Below are 18,326 nucleotides of genomic sequence, written 5' to 3' on the forward strand. Positions count from 1 at the left end.
TCACAACATTTCTAAGAAATATCATATGGAAAGACCATACAAACTCCAGGCTATCTTGGGGGCCAACCTCTAGTATTTATGATTCTTGGACCCTAAGACTATGGCCAGTTTACCAAAGCACTCTGTTTGATAAATCTAAGAAGGGTTTTCATGCTCTGGAGGTTATCTGGCCAACCTTTCGACAATTTAAAAACCTCAGATTACAGCAGAAGAATCTGCAGACCAACAAGTCACTCTAAACTAACCTGGTCTACAGAAAAAGCAATCTCTCTCAAGAATGAGCTTTCAAAGCCTCATGAGCAGTTTGGGAAATGACATAGCTGAAAGGGTTATTTTCAGCTTGAAAACACCATGCCCAGCAGGGGGCGGTGTGTCCCTCTGAACCATCATCTGGTAGAGAAAGGAAAGGTGGTGAAGGGAAGAGGTGGTCACCCTGGTTGGTGTCTTCCTCATCCATGCATTCAATAAACAGAGAATGTAAAACAAACACACATCTTCCCCAAACAACACAGCATACCAAGAGTCACATAAGTCACCATGTATTAGATAGACACTATAGAAAGTCTGAAGAAGTGGACAGAGAGCAAGCCGGCACGAGGTTAATGGTGAGGTTTGAGCATCTGTGATTCTGGCCCTTCAGTTGTACTGGTAGATGACCTCATTCTAATCCTGAGAAAATACTCTGTGTTCAATGATATTATCGTTGTATACCCTACAGGCAAGGAAGCTACTTAAGTTTGGAATATACCAACTCCATGGAAAATTCTAAGCTCTTTGAAAAAAAAATAAGGAACTGGTCTGTTACTTGTGCAAACAGGGATTTCTATTTCTATCCCTTTAAGGCATTTATGTCTCTTATCTAGAGCTTATTAAACATTCGAGCTTGTAAAGGAGATTTTGTTCTATCTCCCTTTAGCTTACGCTGTACACAGACATAATGGTTGTTGAAGCCTTTTTATTTTGGTTTCTGTTGTGATCTGAAACGTGGAAGTAGGAGTTCACTGGAGTTCAGTGTGAACTGGAACTACATACAGCTCAGAGGACGAATGCTTGCTTTGCATACATACATGAGGCTGAGGGCCGTTCCTCAGTACTGAAAAGGAAAGCTTATTGCCACAGGGGAACCATCATCCTCTGGATAACTGACTTTCACTTTTTTAGATTTTGACAACACTATGCTGACCCTAACTTCCGGCAGGCATGTGGAAGAACCTTTATGGTCTTTGAAAGAGCTGGTTTCCTCTTTTAGCAAAGAAGTCAACCAACTTTGCATACAGTTATCAGCAAACCCACCCCACGACGTGAACATGGAACAGTTCATTTCTCATTAACCCAGCAGCTAAGGAGCTGTGCCCACGAACTCGTCAGAGGACGAGAACACTGTCCGAGAGGGAAAAGACTAATAATACTATGGTTTCGAGAGCTCACCTCCAGAAGTGTAGTTCAAACCCTTCACAGTTCTCTTTGCATTTTAGACAGGGGGCTCCAAATCCTTGCTCGTGACCTAAGCCCATCTGTTAAGGGAGGAACAAAACGGGATCTATTATTATACATTTTTTACATTTTTAAAAATTCAATAAATCACACTTTTAATTCCACTTAACGCTCTTGTTGATGGAACTCTCAAACAAATATTTTATGAGCTTCACACTGTTTAGCTAAGTCTGACACCGGGTATGTAAGTGGAAGCCGTGAGTACGTATGTAGCGTTCTTTCTATTCTCATTGTTTTTATTCATGAAAGGAAGAGAAGCAAAACACAACTTTATAGAAGACCACAAATACTTAAAGTCACAAAACTCATGAACTCATGGCTTTGCCCCTTCTGTGCCCTGATTATAAGTTCAGGGAGGACACAGAGGGCGGAGACTGAAAAGCGAACAAATGTATGAATGAGTTTAGGAATTATGATTAAAGGGTTATTTATATTATGAAAGTACAACCACAGCAGCTACACATATTTGTTGAATACCAGAAAAGGTATCCTATCATACTTACCACTTAAATCTTACAAAACCTCACAAAACACCTGGGAAGCAGGCACGATTTCCCTCTGTTCTTTATAGATGATTTCATTGAAACCCCAAAAGCTTTCAGAATTTGCTCAGGATGGAAATCTCAGTACGTTCTGGAACTTAGCTGGAAGCCTCCTCCCTGAGGACTAGCTCTCTCCTGGCACCCAAAGGTGTTATGAGGACTGACAAGGAGAAAAGCCATCGGCAGGCTTATCCAGCTGTAAATCTAGATTTTATACTGACTACCCCGGCAAGATATCCAAGATGGCGCTTTAGTGGTACTTTTGTTTGAGGGGTAACCAACAGTGGTCCACTTGGACTTAAGACCCACCCCGTGAATAGAGATTTAAGCCTGGTATTGAACACCAAGCAGTTATCGACAGCTGAGAGGTCTTGGACACTAAAGGAGAGCCTACAGCCACATTCCTAAACCAGTAGACTGTAGTCTAAATACATGTTCTTATATGCATTCTTATACCCAAAGACAAGAGTATCTCTCACCCCTCATCCAAGAAGTGTCTCTCTGCAGTAGGTGGAAACTATTATCGGAGTCTACAACTGGTCGAAATGCAGAGAGCACCTGGCTATGGCGTACCCAAGCCCCATGGTGCACCTACAATAGGCTCAGGGAACATGGCAGGGGTGGGATTGTAAAAGCCAGATGCCTGCTGCTAGATAGTACCTTCTACATGTGACAGGAAAGCTGCATGCATGAACTCTCAACAATATGGTCACCGACACAAGACAGGCTGAACAAGAGATCTCTGGCCTCATGTGAACACCGAGATGTGTGTGCTCACGAATCTGGGCTTCTCTAGAACCAACTTTTTGTTTTCCAAATACACGCACTTTCATCTTCTCTGAGTGCTCAGACTTAGAGAAGGCAGCAGGAATGTCCCTGACACAGGAGTTAAGTAAATTAGGGTAGAGATAGGCCACAACAGTATACACTATGTCCTGTGACCCAAAAGAAACAAAGTCCTAATTAAAAACAAACCCCAAAAAAGACACCTAGTTTTCAGAATCATTGCTATCAACCAAAGCCGTGAGACACAATTCCAGGCTGGCAGTGAACTAATTTGCCTATGACAGAAATGATTTTACATATCTATAAAACTTAAGCCTCACTGACACCCAACTAAAGATGTCTTATCTTATGCTACATGACTGGATAGGAATTTTCAACCTCAATTATGACAAACAAAAGGAAAAGGGATTTGTGATCCCCGCTCTCATTCCTTGTTCAGTAGATGTGTCTACTTCCAGACTGAGTTATAATCTGGAACGCAATTGTAAAACTTGATACAATTACATCTTCTGGAGAGGACGTAGCTCTCTAACTGTAAATCAACTTTCTTCTGATTTGTTCTTCCCTGAGGCTTCTGGGAGTGTCAGCCTCCCACTCACAAGTTGGAAGAAGGAAAATGTACTACTCTACTCTGTAGAACCAGAACCATCAACCACTGAGCTGTCGAAAGTCCATTCATTCTATATCTTTTAAAGCACATTGCTAGAGGATCTGGGCTGCCCCAACTCTTTTGAATTTCAGTTCATGAGCTCTATTTGTTCTAATAGTTCCAGCAATTTCTCTCTTCAGTGTAATTCCATGTTCAGAATTCTCTGAAATATATAGGACCCAGAATCCTCACCACACATCTTCCCTTTCTTTGCCCTCAGCACAGACTACCCCAATTGGGCATGGTCCTCTTTTTAATAAAAGATATGATTCTTATGTTTGGACACCCAGGTCTTACAGTCTAGCTTCTGCCCAGCTCTCTGTGCTTGAGAACTCTTGAGGACTAACAGAGATGGTGGTAGACAGTGATAAGCAGCATGGCTTCTGGGCTATGTAGGATGGGGTGGAAGAGGGACTGACAAGGAAGGCCTGGATGTTAGGTCTTTGTCAGCTAAGGCAACGTGGCTGTTTAGACAATGAAATCCAGATCCTTGGACTCATGAACACTACGGTTTGTCTGTTTATGTGTAATAGTGATGTAAGAAAATGATGAGAATTGCATAGTTACCAATATTAGAGAAAGAACAAAACAGAGAACTGTGAAAATGAAGGAAGACTATTGAAGAAGCGTCCAGAAAACTGTGGTCTCGCCTCACATTATCACCAGCTACATTCAATGGTTTTTGAAGTCATTTTTCTCCTCTGAGTTTCGTCTAGATAAGGAAAAGATACGAATCGGACTGACTCCAACTTTTTTGAAATTCTAAAATTACGACTGCAGATCGTATGTTGGGTAACGATTTATCTTCAGTTAGCCACTTAGCAACCTGCCCAAGCTAAATGGCTAAGCATGAAATGATCATCTGAGAAAGGCAGTGTACGATCAGCTCATGCGAGCCACCGTCACCTCCGTCTGTAAAGGACGTGTGGGACACAAGCAAGTCCACCTGGGAGTGACACGGCCCAGTCCTGTAGTGTGTCTTTGTCTCACCAGCACTGTGTGGTCACATTCCCTGCAGAATCAGCATTGGTGCCTTAAAAACACATGGTTTTCATAAGTACACAAGCTCTGAAGCTGTCTACTTTATATAATTTTAGCAACACATTCCGGCCAGTGTCAATAGAAGGATGTGACAGATTAAATTTTTTCTCCTTTATTGTCCAAAAAAACAACAGTTCCTCTGGATTGACTATATTCGGAGAAATCAGAGTTGGGCCTTGAGACTACCTATCAAGGTCCCCTGAAAGAATAAAAGTCCTTCTGCAATAGTCATCTTAAAATACTACTCACAAACAAGGCATATTAAATAACCATAACTATAGGCTCCTGACACTTAGCCTACATTTCCATGACCCGAATCCCCAATCCCCTGCTTCTCTCCGTTTATTTTAGAGTTAGAAATGGAAGTGGCATCAATTTCTCCATAATCATAATGTCAAGAAACCAGATATGTTGGCGACATTTCAGGTGACCCTCTTGATCCAGAGCAGAGATTGCAAGTTATATACTTGAAAGAGAAAAGTGGGGGGAGGGAAGGAAGGGGTATAAAACATCTGGTATTTCAAACATGGGCTGGGTTAATCTGGAGACAATTTGGATCTGGAAGATATTATACAGTGTTCAGGATGAGATCATGTGAGTCTTGCTGCCTTATAACCAAATTTCCCTGTGGAGCAAGACTTGTATGCAGTTACTAAATAAGCAAGTGTTACTCAGACCGTTAATCACCATGGAATGAAGCTTCCCAGGATAAGAGATATGAAATATGCTATATTCTTTCCTGTATGTGCATATATTTACACACATATTGGATACATAGGCACATATACATGCAAGTGTATTGAAGTGTATACAGAGATATATAAAATATGTATGTATATATATTTATATTGTAGTCATGGACAAATGAATAACATTTCTAAACAATGTTTCTCAGCGACTGGATCTTGTAGAATCTGAGTAGTTTCTGTAGAGCCCTGCTCCCTTCCAAATCAATAAATCTTGACCCATCTCTGACACAAGGTCTTAAAGTGTTGCAATTGTTTGGATCACTGCCTGTTTCCCAATCTCTACCAAGATACATACGCTTCCCCCAAAACGGAGAGGGGTAAGCTAAGTCAAACACTGACCTAAAACAGGAAGAGAGAGACCCTTTAACTTTTATATACATTGCCAAATTTATCAGGTGAGGAAACAAAAAAATCTAACTGTTATTAGGACTTGTGATAATTGCCACTAATGAAACCTCTAGATTTGCCTTTTCAGAATATCGAAATCTCCTTTCTCACTCGTCAAAATACATGAGAGGGGGACTAAGGAGACAGTTGTGCCTAGTTGCCTCGTCACCTCACTGAGAGCCTGAAGTCTCCTCCATTTGTGTGGTAGCTTGCTTACTGTGTGCCAAGCTCTAAACATACCAGGTTGCTCGCTCTTCCACACCCAGTGTCTTTGCACAATCTCTCCTCGTGGTAACATAGCAACACATTCTAACTGATGGCTCCCTCTCTATGTCACCTTGCTGTTTCAAAAATTAATTCATCCTATAGCAGTGCAACCCTCCTTGTGTCCGATGTTTTTAGTGAGATAATGAAGTCCGCTTTTTCTCCAATGTCAGAGAAGATACTTAAAACCTGCCACTGCCTCATTTGTTCCCTTTCTCCTCCTGTAACTGTGTTCCCCAAGAGCTTTTTGTCCTTGCCTGGGTCTCTATTCCTATTCCCCATCTGTCCAAATCTCTCTCTGCCCAATCTATAGGCTCAATCCTAATCTTTAATACTTTTGATAACCTCCTTTCATTCCCTGATCCCCCCCCCTTCCCACGGGTCTGGCTAGAAATCTCATTATTTAGTGCTCAACTGCACTGTGACAGTGACTGTGAGCTGCTGACCGTGAGGCTGAAATTCTAGCAGCGCTACAGGGATTTACTTATTTAACTGCTTTAATCGCGCGACCTTTAATAAAGTACCCTGCCCCCTAAAACTTCCACCATTTTCACAGGAATGGGCCCGCAAGGGATTGTAGCGGGAAGAGCAGCAAGCATTCGTACTGCCAGACATGGTTCTAAGGGTTTCCCATGAATCAACCTGCTTGTTAGTTCCATCGAAATAACAAAATGATTTGTGATGCAGGAGGTGTGCTATAAATATGGGTACAAGCAGCGATTCCTGCCACCTTGCTTTCATTTTTTTATGTTTTTGTTTTCTATCAAACCTCTTTACTCACATGCCACACTAAAACAGAACTTTGCTCCTTCCCTGTAAATGATTTTCTTCTCAATATGTTGGCTGTTCACTCTGTAGGACCAGGAAGAGTCTTCCCAAACTCAGGACAGAGAATGACTTTTTTTTAAAAAAATTCCCAAACCCCATTCTCTTTCTCAAGAAATAGATGAGGATACCCAATTGTACATACATGCACATGCACAGTTATAAACCAGTTTTAAAAATACAATGCCAGGCTCGATTAATAGAAAATTTCCAGAGATAAATTTATCAGACTATCTCTACAAGTCTATAACACAGTAGGGTCTTTATTGAATGGTTTTGTATAAGCGTCTATATAAGCTTTCTTACAGAAATCCACCTGGAACTGGGATCAAGAATGAAGAAATAGCCACAGGACCTCCGTACTTTGAGGATGTTACTATATGACTAAAATTGGGGAGAACTTGTGGCCAATCATTCTTATTTATATTTATATTATATATTTATTTATATAACACACACATATATATGTATGTATATGTGTATATATATATATAGCAACACACACACGTGTGTGTGTGTGTGTGTGTGTCTGTGTGTGTGTGTGTGTGTGTGTGTGTACTAGTCCAGCACTCAAAAGCCAAAGGGACATGATTGTTGCTGAAATCACTTCTTAGTTTAGACTGGCTCCACGGAAGGGCTCTGCAGTGACATGCACTTAGGCAACATGCCCTAAAAAACCCTCTTTATTAGCTATAAATGGGAACCTGAGACCAAAAGGTATGCGTGGGAGAGCCTGAAAAGACTGAGGATGGCCGCCAACACTCCTAATTTGGTTTTATGTCAGTCACTTCCTCCACCACGGCTACAAAGAGGGGCCGCTCAGTACACTGAGAAGCTTTATGAAGACTCTGTGCCCCAGGATTTGGATGGTGCCATCGTTCTTGACATCTGCCAAGTCCGGAGCATAATTTCTTCAGGAGTGCCCCATTATACTGTGTCAGTGAGAGCAGGGGAAGGTTCCTGCACAGTGGTTGACTGACCCTTGCTCTCCACCTGTCTAATTGGCGTGTATATAGGAACCAGGAAAGTACAGGCATGTTTTCACCAAACAGAAAAAGGAAAGGCTTGAGGTAATGACTGAGACAGCTGTAGAGGAAGCTGAGAAGGAAACAGGGAAATCCAAGATGACCTGGGAGTGAGGCCCAAAGGAGAAAGCACAGGGAAAGTGGGGTTTGGGGGTGGGGGGAGTCATGGAGAATAAAACTCAGTTCCCATGGCAGTCAGGGAATTCAGATCCTAGGAGTAGAGAGTACTGCAGCAGGGTCACGTTTTTGCAAATTTACTAATACCCAGACTTTCCACATCATCCCTTGCTCTGGACAACAAACCAAATGAAAATCGAATGCATTTACATGGTGTGCTTTAACTGACTTAGAACTGTTATCTAACTTTTGCTGGGTTGGCAGAGTGCTTAGAGACATGGCTCAGTGGTGGTGTGGGAGTCAAGCGTGAGTTGAAAAAGAATGAGAGAAGGGTTTAGTCCACTGTGTTCTTAATTTACAGAGTTCCTATTGCAGGAGAAGTTCCCCATTAAAGAAGACACACAGCCAGCATTTACATTTGCTTAATGGTTCAGGAACATCAGGTCATTTGCCAAGCATGCATATACTTTCTACTTAGAGCTACTATCAGATTTCGGTTGCATGCTAATTCAATCTCCCTTTACCTTGGCGGAACAAGCAAAGAAACTAAAGTTAAATGATTAGAGCGGGCCATTCCCAAGTCCAGAATGATGTCACAGAAGCTATGGCCCACTCGATTTGACTCTCCCCTCTTCACAGAATATTAGACTATATAAGTAATTCAAGGTTGAAGAAAGTTACCGCCATGACTCCTTCTGTACTTCTCACTACAGGAGGGAGATAAGACTCCATCCCAGCCATGATTTGGTGCCTAAATCCTACAAGTTCACCGGTAAAGACAGTTGTTTATTCTGTCCTTTCTGTTTGCTCTGTTCATGCTTCAACAATGGTGTGAGCTGGGGTCAGCTGGCTAGGCCAGCTGCCAGCCATGCTTCTGTTCACTTGAGGGCAAAAGGTTCAGGGGAGCTCCTGCTGAGATCTCTCATCTGTTTCTGTGGCCTCTCATTTTCTTCCAGGCTGGCCTGGCTACTTCCCAAAATAGGATCAGAGAGCCCCAAGGAAGCAGGGCGAGACAAGCAAGGTCTGTTGAAGGCCCAGCCTGGAGCTGACACTGGCCCATTCAATACCTCATACTGGGCCAAGGAAGAAACAACAGCCGGAAAGGGGAGGAAGGCGGATGGCATTTTTAAAGGGAAAGACTGCAGAGAGCCATGGAATTCTCTCGATTAACCAGTAGAGACATACCAATCCCCCATCCTTGACTCTGTCCAATCAGCTTTGAAAGAGGAAAATAATTAATTCCAGAAATGGAACATATCCCAGGTTACTGAGCTGTGAGAAGTGTTTCTTTGTGCTCCGCAGAGCCCCAGCTAGGAATAAATTGCTGAAGTATGTCATGGCAAATTTGTTGACGGTCCCATTGGGTGCTTGGTGAATGGTGTGATCATCTCTGCACGGCTCTCTTCCCTGCATGCTCACCTGTGATGATGGCGGTGGTGATGACAGTTGTTTGTTTTCTATGTGGACACTCCAGACCAAGTGTGTCAAAATGTCAGTCTCAATTCCCTAGAGGGAGCGAGCACCGAGATCACCAGGATACACTAAGACCCCTGATACAATTCTGGGTCTCTGGACATTTACTTATTAGTGCGAAGAGACACTCAAGCATCCTTAACAGAGAATAAAAAAAAAATTAACAATTACAGAGCATGGTCAGTGTCTCAGACTAGTTTATCAAAACCAAAGAAATAGGACAAAATTAAAAAAAAAAAGAAAACTGTCCAAAAAACAAGCAAGTATCAAAGCTGGGATTTAAACGCGCGTGTGCAAACACCAAGCTCTGCTTTGCTTCCTTTAAACCCCTGTGCTACACAAGAGTGTGGAAGGCAGCGGTGAGTGTCCTCTAACTGAATTCATCTGGTTCTCAGAAGTCACATTAAACAACAATTCCACTGCCTTGGGTATGGCATCTTAAGAATGTGGAGTTGGGGTAAATAGGTCTTGTCTCCCCTTCCCTTACCCTGGGCCTATTCCTCTTTGGATATTTGCATCCTATTAGCACTGACATTTTAACACTTGCACTGTGGCCCAAACACTTCTATAACAAACTTTGAATCTGTTACAATATTTAAAAGGTCGCACTTTGTAGCCTACCTTCAAGAAATCTCATGCCCTTTGGCATTTTCCACAGAAATAAGTTCTACATTTCTTCCCACAACGTGGAAGAGACATGGTCTGGCTGAGAGGAATTTAGAAAGATCTATGTCTCAAAGCTAGCAGAACAGTGGCTGAATTAAAAACAGGACCTCTGAAAATCAAGCAAGGCACACTGCGAAGTTCGAAGCCTTTTCGAAGGCCCAAAGACCGTCTGAAAGAGCCGTGGTCAGTACTCGCATGGGATGCTATTGCAGTGCACAAAGGAGACATTTTCAGAAATGAACCTTCAAGTCCATATTCACCAGTCCCACTACTGTACACATTAGAATGCCATTTCAAGATACATCACTGCCATCACCTACCGTCGCTTGCCTGGACTTCCTTCTCCCTTCATTTAGGGCTGGGATACGCAGCTGCCTTCGAATAAGGAAGGTTTAATGGTGTTCTTGCTTGCCCTTTATTGTTCCAGCCTTTTGCTACAAGTACTGGTTGATCTAAGGTAGGCAGATCAGAAGGTGCCAACCCCCTTTAAGTTGATTTAGCCCGAAGTTAAGGGATTGTTAGATAAAGCTCACTGAAAAGAACATTTAACTTGGTGTAAGATCTTTGTTAAAGGTGTGCCCTGATGCTCTTCCTCATTATAAGTAAGGATGTTGGGCTGAGGCACATCAGTTGCTGAATGGGAACCTGACTGGCAGCTGTCAGACTATTTTCACACCTCTGGTCTCAGTGATGCTGGGTATGGAAACTACTAGTAACCTAGGTGGAAGAGAGGTGGAGGCCACCTAGGGAGGTAGGCAGCTCTGTGCTTTCTGTTGTTCCACAGCCTGCCTACGCTGTGAGTGAGCTGACTGATTCTCCATGAGTCCTCCAGGGCTACACAGTGCAAAGACAATGGCAGCCGAACCAGGTCTGGACGACCCCCTCAGCTACTCAACTTCCATTCAGCCCCACGGGCAGCTCCTCGAATTAATGCCATAACAATACGTAACTGTTTTAAAAGCGAGACATAGCGCAGTGGAGGACATCTGTGATTCTGATAGATGGAAGGTAGTGGCAAGAGCATCACAGGTGTTAGGGGCATCATGGGTTACATAGAAAATTCAAGGCCAGCACGGGTGATAAAAGACCCTATCCTAAAACTATGAAGCAAAGTGGTTCATATGTGAAATCCTAGAACTCAGAAGGCTGAAGATGAACTGCCCTGAATTCAAGACCAGCCTGTGGTGTGTAGTGAGTTTTAGCCTAGTAGCGTGAGACCTTGACTCAAAAACCAAAATAAAAAACAAAAACCCTAGACACATCTATGGGCACACACCCTCATGGCGTCTCCTGAAGATTGAGCTAATGGACCAGAGAAATCAAATCCATCAAAGGCAAAGATACATGTTGTTCCAATTACATGGAGTATTGCAACTGTCATGTCTGCTTCTCCAACTGCACCTTCACTTCAGGAATCTTTGATTCTGTTGTGAAAGCTTCAGATGACCCTGCTCAGAACACTGGGGCACCTTCCAGAGAAGGAGGAGAAGCAACTAGCCCACCCATGACAGTGCGGGATTTGCTCGCCCTTGCAGTGTCCATGAAGGATGCAGGAAAACCCTTGATGTTACCCACTGATGCCGCAGCGCAGACCTCGATAAAACCTCATTAAGAGTGTTTGGTAGTCCACTCGTGGTCTCCACTACAGGTAGAATGCACAACATTGACAACTGGACAAGCTTTTGGCCCCTGGCATATGCAAGAATTTGAGATCTGCTCAAGATCTTGTCCCCAACAAGCAGGGGACAAAGACTGAACAGAACTTAGCCTAAGAGCTGCAGAGAGCGTTGTCTACAAAAACAAATGGTTGTAAAAAGCCAAACTATAGAGAGGCTACAGGTCTTAGCTGCTGGGGAAGTTCTAGAAAGCCACCGAAAGTTACTACTCTGGCTGTCAAGGAGCTGGTGTGTTCCTTGGTTTGCTAACTGTTTGCTCTCTGGCATTGCTTGACCTCCCCAGCAAAACTCTCGCACTGAAGGTTAAGGTTGTAGCTTGACTCAGAGCTGCTGAAGTCTAAGTCTTAGTTTGCTTATTCGTCTTTGAAGAGCAGAGGAACCCTTAGTTGGTTGGAGATATAATGAAGCCAAGTCCAGCCAAGACCAACGTGGAGTGGCCTTTTTCTTTTATCAGCAGATGGAAACTATGTATCAAATCTGAATCGATGTTAGAGCAAAGAGACCCGCAGCAGAGGGCTAGGGTGCTGCAGCTCCGCCTCATACACCTCAACTAAAACCTGAGCCTGGGAAAACTACAACTGCTGCGCCTTCCGTGCTCTCCACCTGACTTTCGAAGGGTCCACTAGAAGCTGTTAAACTGTGAACTCCGAGCGAGCAAGAGCGCACTTACTGACTTTTCCCACCCAGCACCTTGGCTTCATGCTACTTCGTCTGCCTGTGAAATGCTTTCTTTGCCTAATGAAAGTTTGTTTGTTGTATAGGACTTGTTTCCTCGATGGACTACTCCCAGTCTACCCAGTGGAAGTTAGGTACTTTGTCCTGGGACTCAGTCACCGTTGTCCACATTTCCATTGTCGCAGGGCTCTTCAAACTGGCAGGTGGCAGGCCATGACTCACCAGTCCACTCTGACACCCACTACAGGAGCCATTAAGGACTTAAACAATCTTCTATCTTTGCCTTTAACAACTTTTCCCCATTAATTAATTTATTTTGCATCCTGGCCGCAGCTGCCCTCCCACCTCTCTCTGTCACCCCCTCTTCCCCCATCCCCTTCTCTGGAGGAGAAAGGGAGAAGTTTCTCCTCCAGAGCAGGGAAGGCCTCCCACGGACCAATCGGCCTTGGTCTATCCAGTTGCAGTAGGACTAGGCCAATTTCTCCTATCGAGGTTAGACAGCCTTTAACAATGTTAAACAAAAAACAAAAAAAAAAACAAAAAAAACAACCAAAAAAAAAAAAAAAACCCAACAGCTTACTGTGTTTTGATTTTAGTAACTCAGTTTTGTTGTTTTTAGAAAGTCAGCCCATGACAGATCTTTCTTAAAATGTTGTTCCTTACCAGATCAAAGAAATAATATTATTACGTTCATTCCAGCCTAGCCTGCACTGTAGTAAATTTACATGTTTGTCTTGCTTCCCCCTCATTCCGGCCCCTTTTTGTCTTCCTTCCCAATACTTACGCCCTAGTATTCCAGACTACATAAACTCAACAAGTGATGTGGATGAAAACCCAGTTTAGAGTCTATCATCTCAAATGTAAACCACTTTAAATATCCTCTATGTAAAACAAAGCATAGCTCTTTGAGGAGTCCCAGTTACTTTTACTAGAGGTCAGAACCTTACAAAAGAAAAACACTCGCCCTCCACCGCAGTGACTCATTCTGTCAGGCTATCATGATGATGTATCCATATAAAACCAAAAGTCTACCTTAACATCTGCCTGACCATTTTGCAAAGAAACACAATGTCGCTTTATTCGCAGGGAAACACAATATCACTTTATCATCAGACAAAGCAAGGAAAAGTTCCTGTGGTTTTGACTTATTACTGACTCCCCACCAAAGCATTCGAGGCTCCCAGCCCAGTTTTCTGAGCTCAGCCCGCCACTGTTGAGATAAGAAGCTATGCAATAAACTCCTGGAAACTCCTTTTTATAGTTTTTAAAGAGAAACACCAGCTGAATCACTCCTGGTTTGAGGATGAGTCAAGTGTCTCATCCAGCCTTTCTGTCACTGAGTCACTAAGTCACTGAGCAGCCATGATCTCTGCAGTCCCCCAGGGGCGAGCCTCACCAAACACTCTCCACCCAGAAGCCTTGGCCAAACCCGGTCAAAACCTCAGACTGGGGTGGGGTCAGAGAAACTGAAGATGGTAAAGTGTCGATTTTACCTTGGGAGCCAAATAAAGCAGGAAGCATTATGACTTCATGTATCCGTTATTGCTCTGGGCAATTATTTAAACAGGAAGTTAAGTGGATGGGATGCTCAGAAAATAAAAAGTAGAGGTAGCTGCTTTACAGGAGAGCCGAAGGCTGTAGTTGGTTTCTGAAAAACTTAATCTTTACATTCCAGTCTCTAGCACAGGGCTTGCTTTACTCCAAGAACAGTGACACTGTTTTTCTTTAAAATCTTGGAAAGGCTATTTTACAACCTGTTTTTTTTATTTGATTAGTCTTTTTTTTTTTTGAGGTTTCCTTAATCACAATTCATATAACTTCCCTGAATGTTTCTCCATCTTATAAAAAGAGCTTCCTATATGCCTTGAACATTAATGATCTAATAGACTTTTAAATATCCTATTAGTTGCCACGGCAGCAGTTGCCAAACAAAACATTCTGAGCACAGCAAACAGGAATCCAAGACTGACTCTCCCCATAGGGCATTTGTCATCAAGAAGACAATGTGGCTACTACAGAAGGGCAAGGGTATAATGGCTACTGCCTCATTTCACTACTGGGGTTTCCACATTCCAGTACAGAAAACTGCTTTACCCATTTCTGCCCCAGTGGCCAATCCTTAAGCTAAAGAAAATAAGAATTCCAAAGTTTGCAAGATGATCGATGATGCCCACAATTCATGACCCAAACTCCCCACTGTGTTAGGGATCCAGGACACTGCTAACTTTTAAAGGCTACAGAGGAGGTTATAATCCTAGCTCTGATGACTGTCATCTGTCATTTAGTTTTATTTATTTTTGCTCTATTCCTCTAAGATCCGTGTCTTTTTTTGTTCAGTCCTATAGTACTACAGTCTGCACCAGCCCTAGATACAATTTTTTAAAAACAATTTTAAAGAGACAAATCTTATTTGAGACATGGTGCTTAAAACAATGCATGACCTTTGGTTTCTCATTTCTCCATACACCAAGGAAAGTAGCGCTTCCCATGTGAGCTCATTTGTCCCATGTCACTAGTTTCCTTGTGGAATTCACTGATAAATAAAACAGTTATACACTATACCACTTCCTGTGTTCACGCGCACATTTGGGACTGCGTGATTAACTGTCATGGAGTACTCTACTTGGCAGACTGTCGCAACGACTTTTCATAGACAGGGCCATGGGCTTTTGAACCTTAGAATTAATCTCTTTCACCTACTCAGTGTTTCTGAACATAAAAATTGAGATCCAAGGTGGACAACATAATATAAAATAAAAAAAAAGAGTAGATTGATTCAGATCTATTATACCCAGTTACGATGTGAAAGGTATGCTAGTAAAAATAAAGGAGAAAGTCAGATGCACAGCTAATCTTTCCAGACAGAGACATGTACTGCATGTTTACTGGCTTTTCCTAATTTCTAAGCACAGTGTGTACTTTGGTTTGTACCAAGAACTTATATTCCAATCATGGAGTCGAGCACTATTCTAAATCTCAGAGAAAGAACATGGAGAGTAACGCCAAGAAAACCCTTTTCCACACAGTGCCGGCCCCCAATATTAAATCTACTCCAAGCAATTCCCATAGCAAATTCAAGAGACAGCCCATCCTTTTGGTGTTTCCCACTGCCTTTTAAACCAAAGTTTTTGTAAGCAGGAGGGAAATGGACCATAATAGCTTCCTCAACATAAGGGTGTCTTGTGTTTACCTTTGTTCTCTGCTGTTAGCTGTCTGGTCTACTATGCCAGTGAAACTTGGAGCATCTGCCATTGGAAAATGCATTTCCTACCCACAAAGTGTGGAAACTTCTACCAAGTATGTAGTCCTGAAGGTAGAAAACTTCCAGAGCTCAGCAGGACCTCCAAACACAGACAGCCCAACACAGGCTCACTACTGCTCAGGACCATATTGAATACGGACAAGAGAGCATTACTCTTCTGCTTCCAACAGAACTGAGAAGCTGGAAAAATCCTAGGAGCTATTGTGAGGGATGCTATTGGAGTTTCTTTGCCTGTAAAAGTCTCCCAGGAATTTCTATTTATGAGCCTTTTACATTTGTAGACTTCTGTCTGGCTACTCATCAAATGTGGACTAGGCATATGAAACTCAGAAAGATAAGATGGTAAATTTACTGGTAGAGAAACCCGTTCTTCAAACATAGTTTCTTTAAATAATCAAGGACAGACGTACGAATGCATCACACTTTATTTGCATGACACAGTGAATAAGTTGGGTGATAAAAGGCTCCAAAGGTAGATGGCATGATAAAAGGAGGATGAATTCTAAGGGTTATGGTTCAAGATCATAGTAACGCTCTTCAATTTCAGGTTAAGTAATCTGAACTGGGGTTTCTTCCTCCTCAAAAATGACACTATGGCTCCTATAAGACACTTTTGAACAAGAACCAAAATTATCAAGTATCATAAAATATGAATTTATCTCTCAAGTTTAATATCTAGGCAAAAAGGTGAAGCTATAAATGTATCTGTCAGCTACAAATTGACGACCTTAAGAGTTAAAAAAACATGTATTGGGAGCTTAGAATTAGTTTTCTTGTAGGTAGAAACATGGGAGATCCTCTAGAAGATGGTGCCTTAGTTACAATATGACAGACCTTGAGGAATGGTTAAGACTTGGTGTCCAACTTGAAATACGAACACTACTTAGTGTTATTTAGGAAGGAGCACATAGTTGTAACTATCAGTGTTCACCATCAGCTTAACCAGATCTAAAATCACCTGGAAGATGGGTCACTGAGCATGCCCATGGATGGTCATCTTTATTTGGCTAATTAAGATGGGAAGACAGCACCATTTCCCTATGGAAACGAGGAGCTGAAGAGCAGTGTGTGCTCATGGCTGTCTGTTTTACCATTATCATGGATTTGCTATGACCAGTTCCACCAAGCCCCGAACACCGTGACTCCCCCACCAGGATGCACTGTACTCTTGAGCTATTGGCTTTCTCCTTAAGTTACTTCTGTCGGGTTAGTTTACCACAGCAACAGGGAAAGAAACAAGAAACGGGGCCTTTGTTAAGAGTCACTTTCCTTTCTTCTGTTGTTTCTGAGTCCAAGCATCTACCTCTAAAGCTAAGCCCTCCCTTTCCTCTGATGTATGCCAATGATTCTTGAAGAAAATGTGTTTCCAGTGTGCTGTGAACCAAATCTCCTGGAAACAAGCTCTGCTTGCACAGTGACTGAATGGTTGGAATTTTAGTACTATGGAGCGATTGGGAGGGGCAGGATGAAGGCCCAGAAGCTAAGAACAGCCATTCCCAGCCCATCTGAGTCTCATCTGTCACCTAATAGACTGAAGTCTTTTAGAATCTATTAACTTAACAGACCATTATCTCTCAGCAACTCAAAAGCTAAGACTGTCATCAGATAGCATCTTATGTCTTGGGTTCTCCCCATCTTGATGTGACTGCACCCATACATATTTTAAATTTGCCTTGAGTTATGACTTTGTTTGCTCTGTAAAATTATAAGACGTCATGAAATTGCTTCCACATTAGAACATGGAATGTGGGGTAACTTAAATCTGTGTTTCTGGGCCAAGGTCACTCAAAATGGCTCCAGAATAAACCCTTCCTTCCTTTCCTTTCCTTTCTTTCTTCTTTTCTTTTCTTTTAGATGAGAGTTGTAGTTTTTGCATCAACGGTTTCCTACATCAAGAAAGGATTCATGCAGAGATGCTGACTAGATTTGAGGACCCAGATTTCCACCTACTTCTCCCATTTTTTTTTTCACTTAATTAAGGGACTACCTATAAGAAAAGGCTCATTCGGGTTGGGGATTTGGCTCAGTGGTAGAGCGCTTGCCTAGGAAGCACAAGGTCCTGGGTTCGGTCCCCAGCCCCGGAAAAAAAAGAAAAAAAAAAAAAAGGCTCGTTCTCTATCCACAGTGCAACAATCTCTGGGGTTCTGAAGCTTTTCCAAGGCCACTCTCCTGGACTTCCTATCCATTTTGGGGTAATAATTAAAGGTTTTGAAACACATCTGAATGGCAGAGAAGAATCTTTTGTTGCTGTTAGTGGCCCTTCATATTTAAGATGCATCTTAACTCTTCCTAAAGCAAAGGTTAAAGAAACAAATAAGTTCAAGAAAAGTATGTAAGATGCTAGCATAGATTTTAAAATATAATACAGTAAAATGAAAGTCCTGCAGCAATTCTAGGCAGTATAATGAAAATCACTGGAGTCTTTCTCTTTGTCTCGGGTATATTTTGAAGAATAAAGTTTGATTTTTCTCAGAGAGAGTAGCTCTGAGAGAAAGCAGCTGTTGATGGGCCATGATTTCCCATTCACCACAAAAATGAGGCTGTTTCTACCTCTCAGTCATTGTTTATTTCTGCAATCAGATGCAGATTTTTATTTACACAAAGTAAAATGGATGCAAGATACAGGGACGGGGTCCAGCTGAGCGCTTCAAAGGATACGGCATGAACATAAAAGTCAAATTCTTCCCTAAAATAT

The 18,326-nt window shown here is 42.4% G+C and overlaps 1 protein-coding gene across 1 annotated transcript in view; it reads right to left on the reverse strand.

Annotated features, from left to right (window-relative positions):
* Tes (testin LIM domain protein) overlaps positions 1 to 18,326 on the reverse strand; it is a 37,991-nt gene that overhangs the window by 16,585 nt on the left and 3,080 nt on the right. Inside the window, exon 2 of the mRNA XM_032906925.1 lies at positions 1,429 to 1,514. Coding sequence (XP_032762816.1) covers positions 1,429 to 1,514 — 86 coding nt within the window. The remainder of the gene's footprint in view (positions 1 to 1,428; positions 1,515 to 18,326) is intronic.

Source organism: Rattus rattus, chromosome 6 (assembly GCF_011064425.1).
Source record: "Rattus rattus isolate New Zealand chromosome 6, Rrattus_CSIRO_v1, whole genome shotgun sequence".
In the NCBI taxonomy this organism is placed as follows: Eukaryota; Metazoa; Chordata; class Mammalia; order Rodentia; family Muridae; genus Rattus; species Rattus rattus.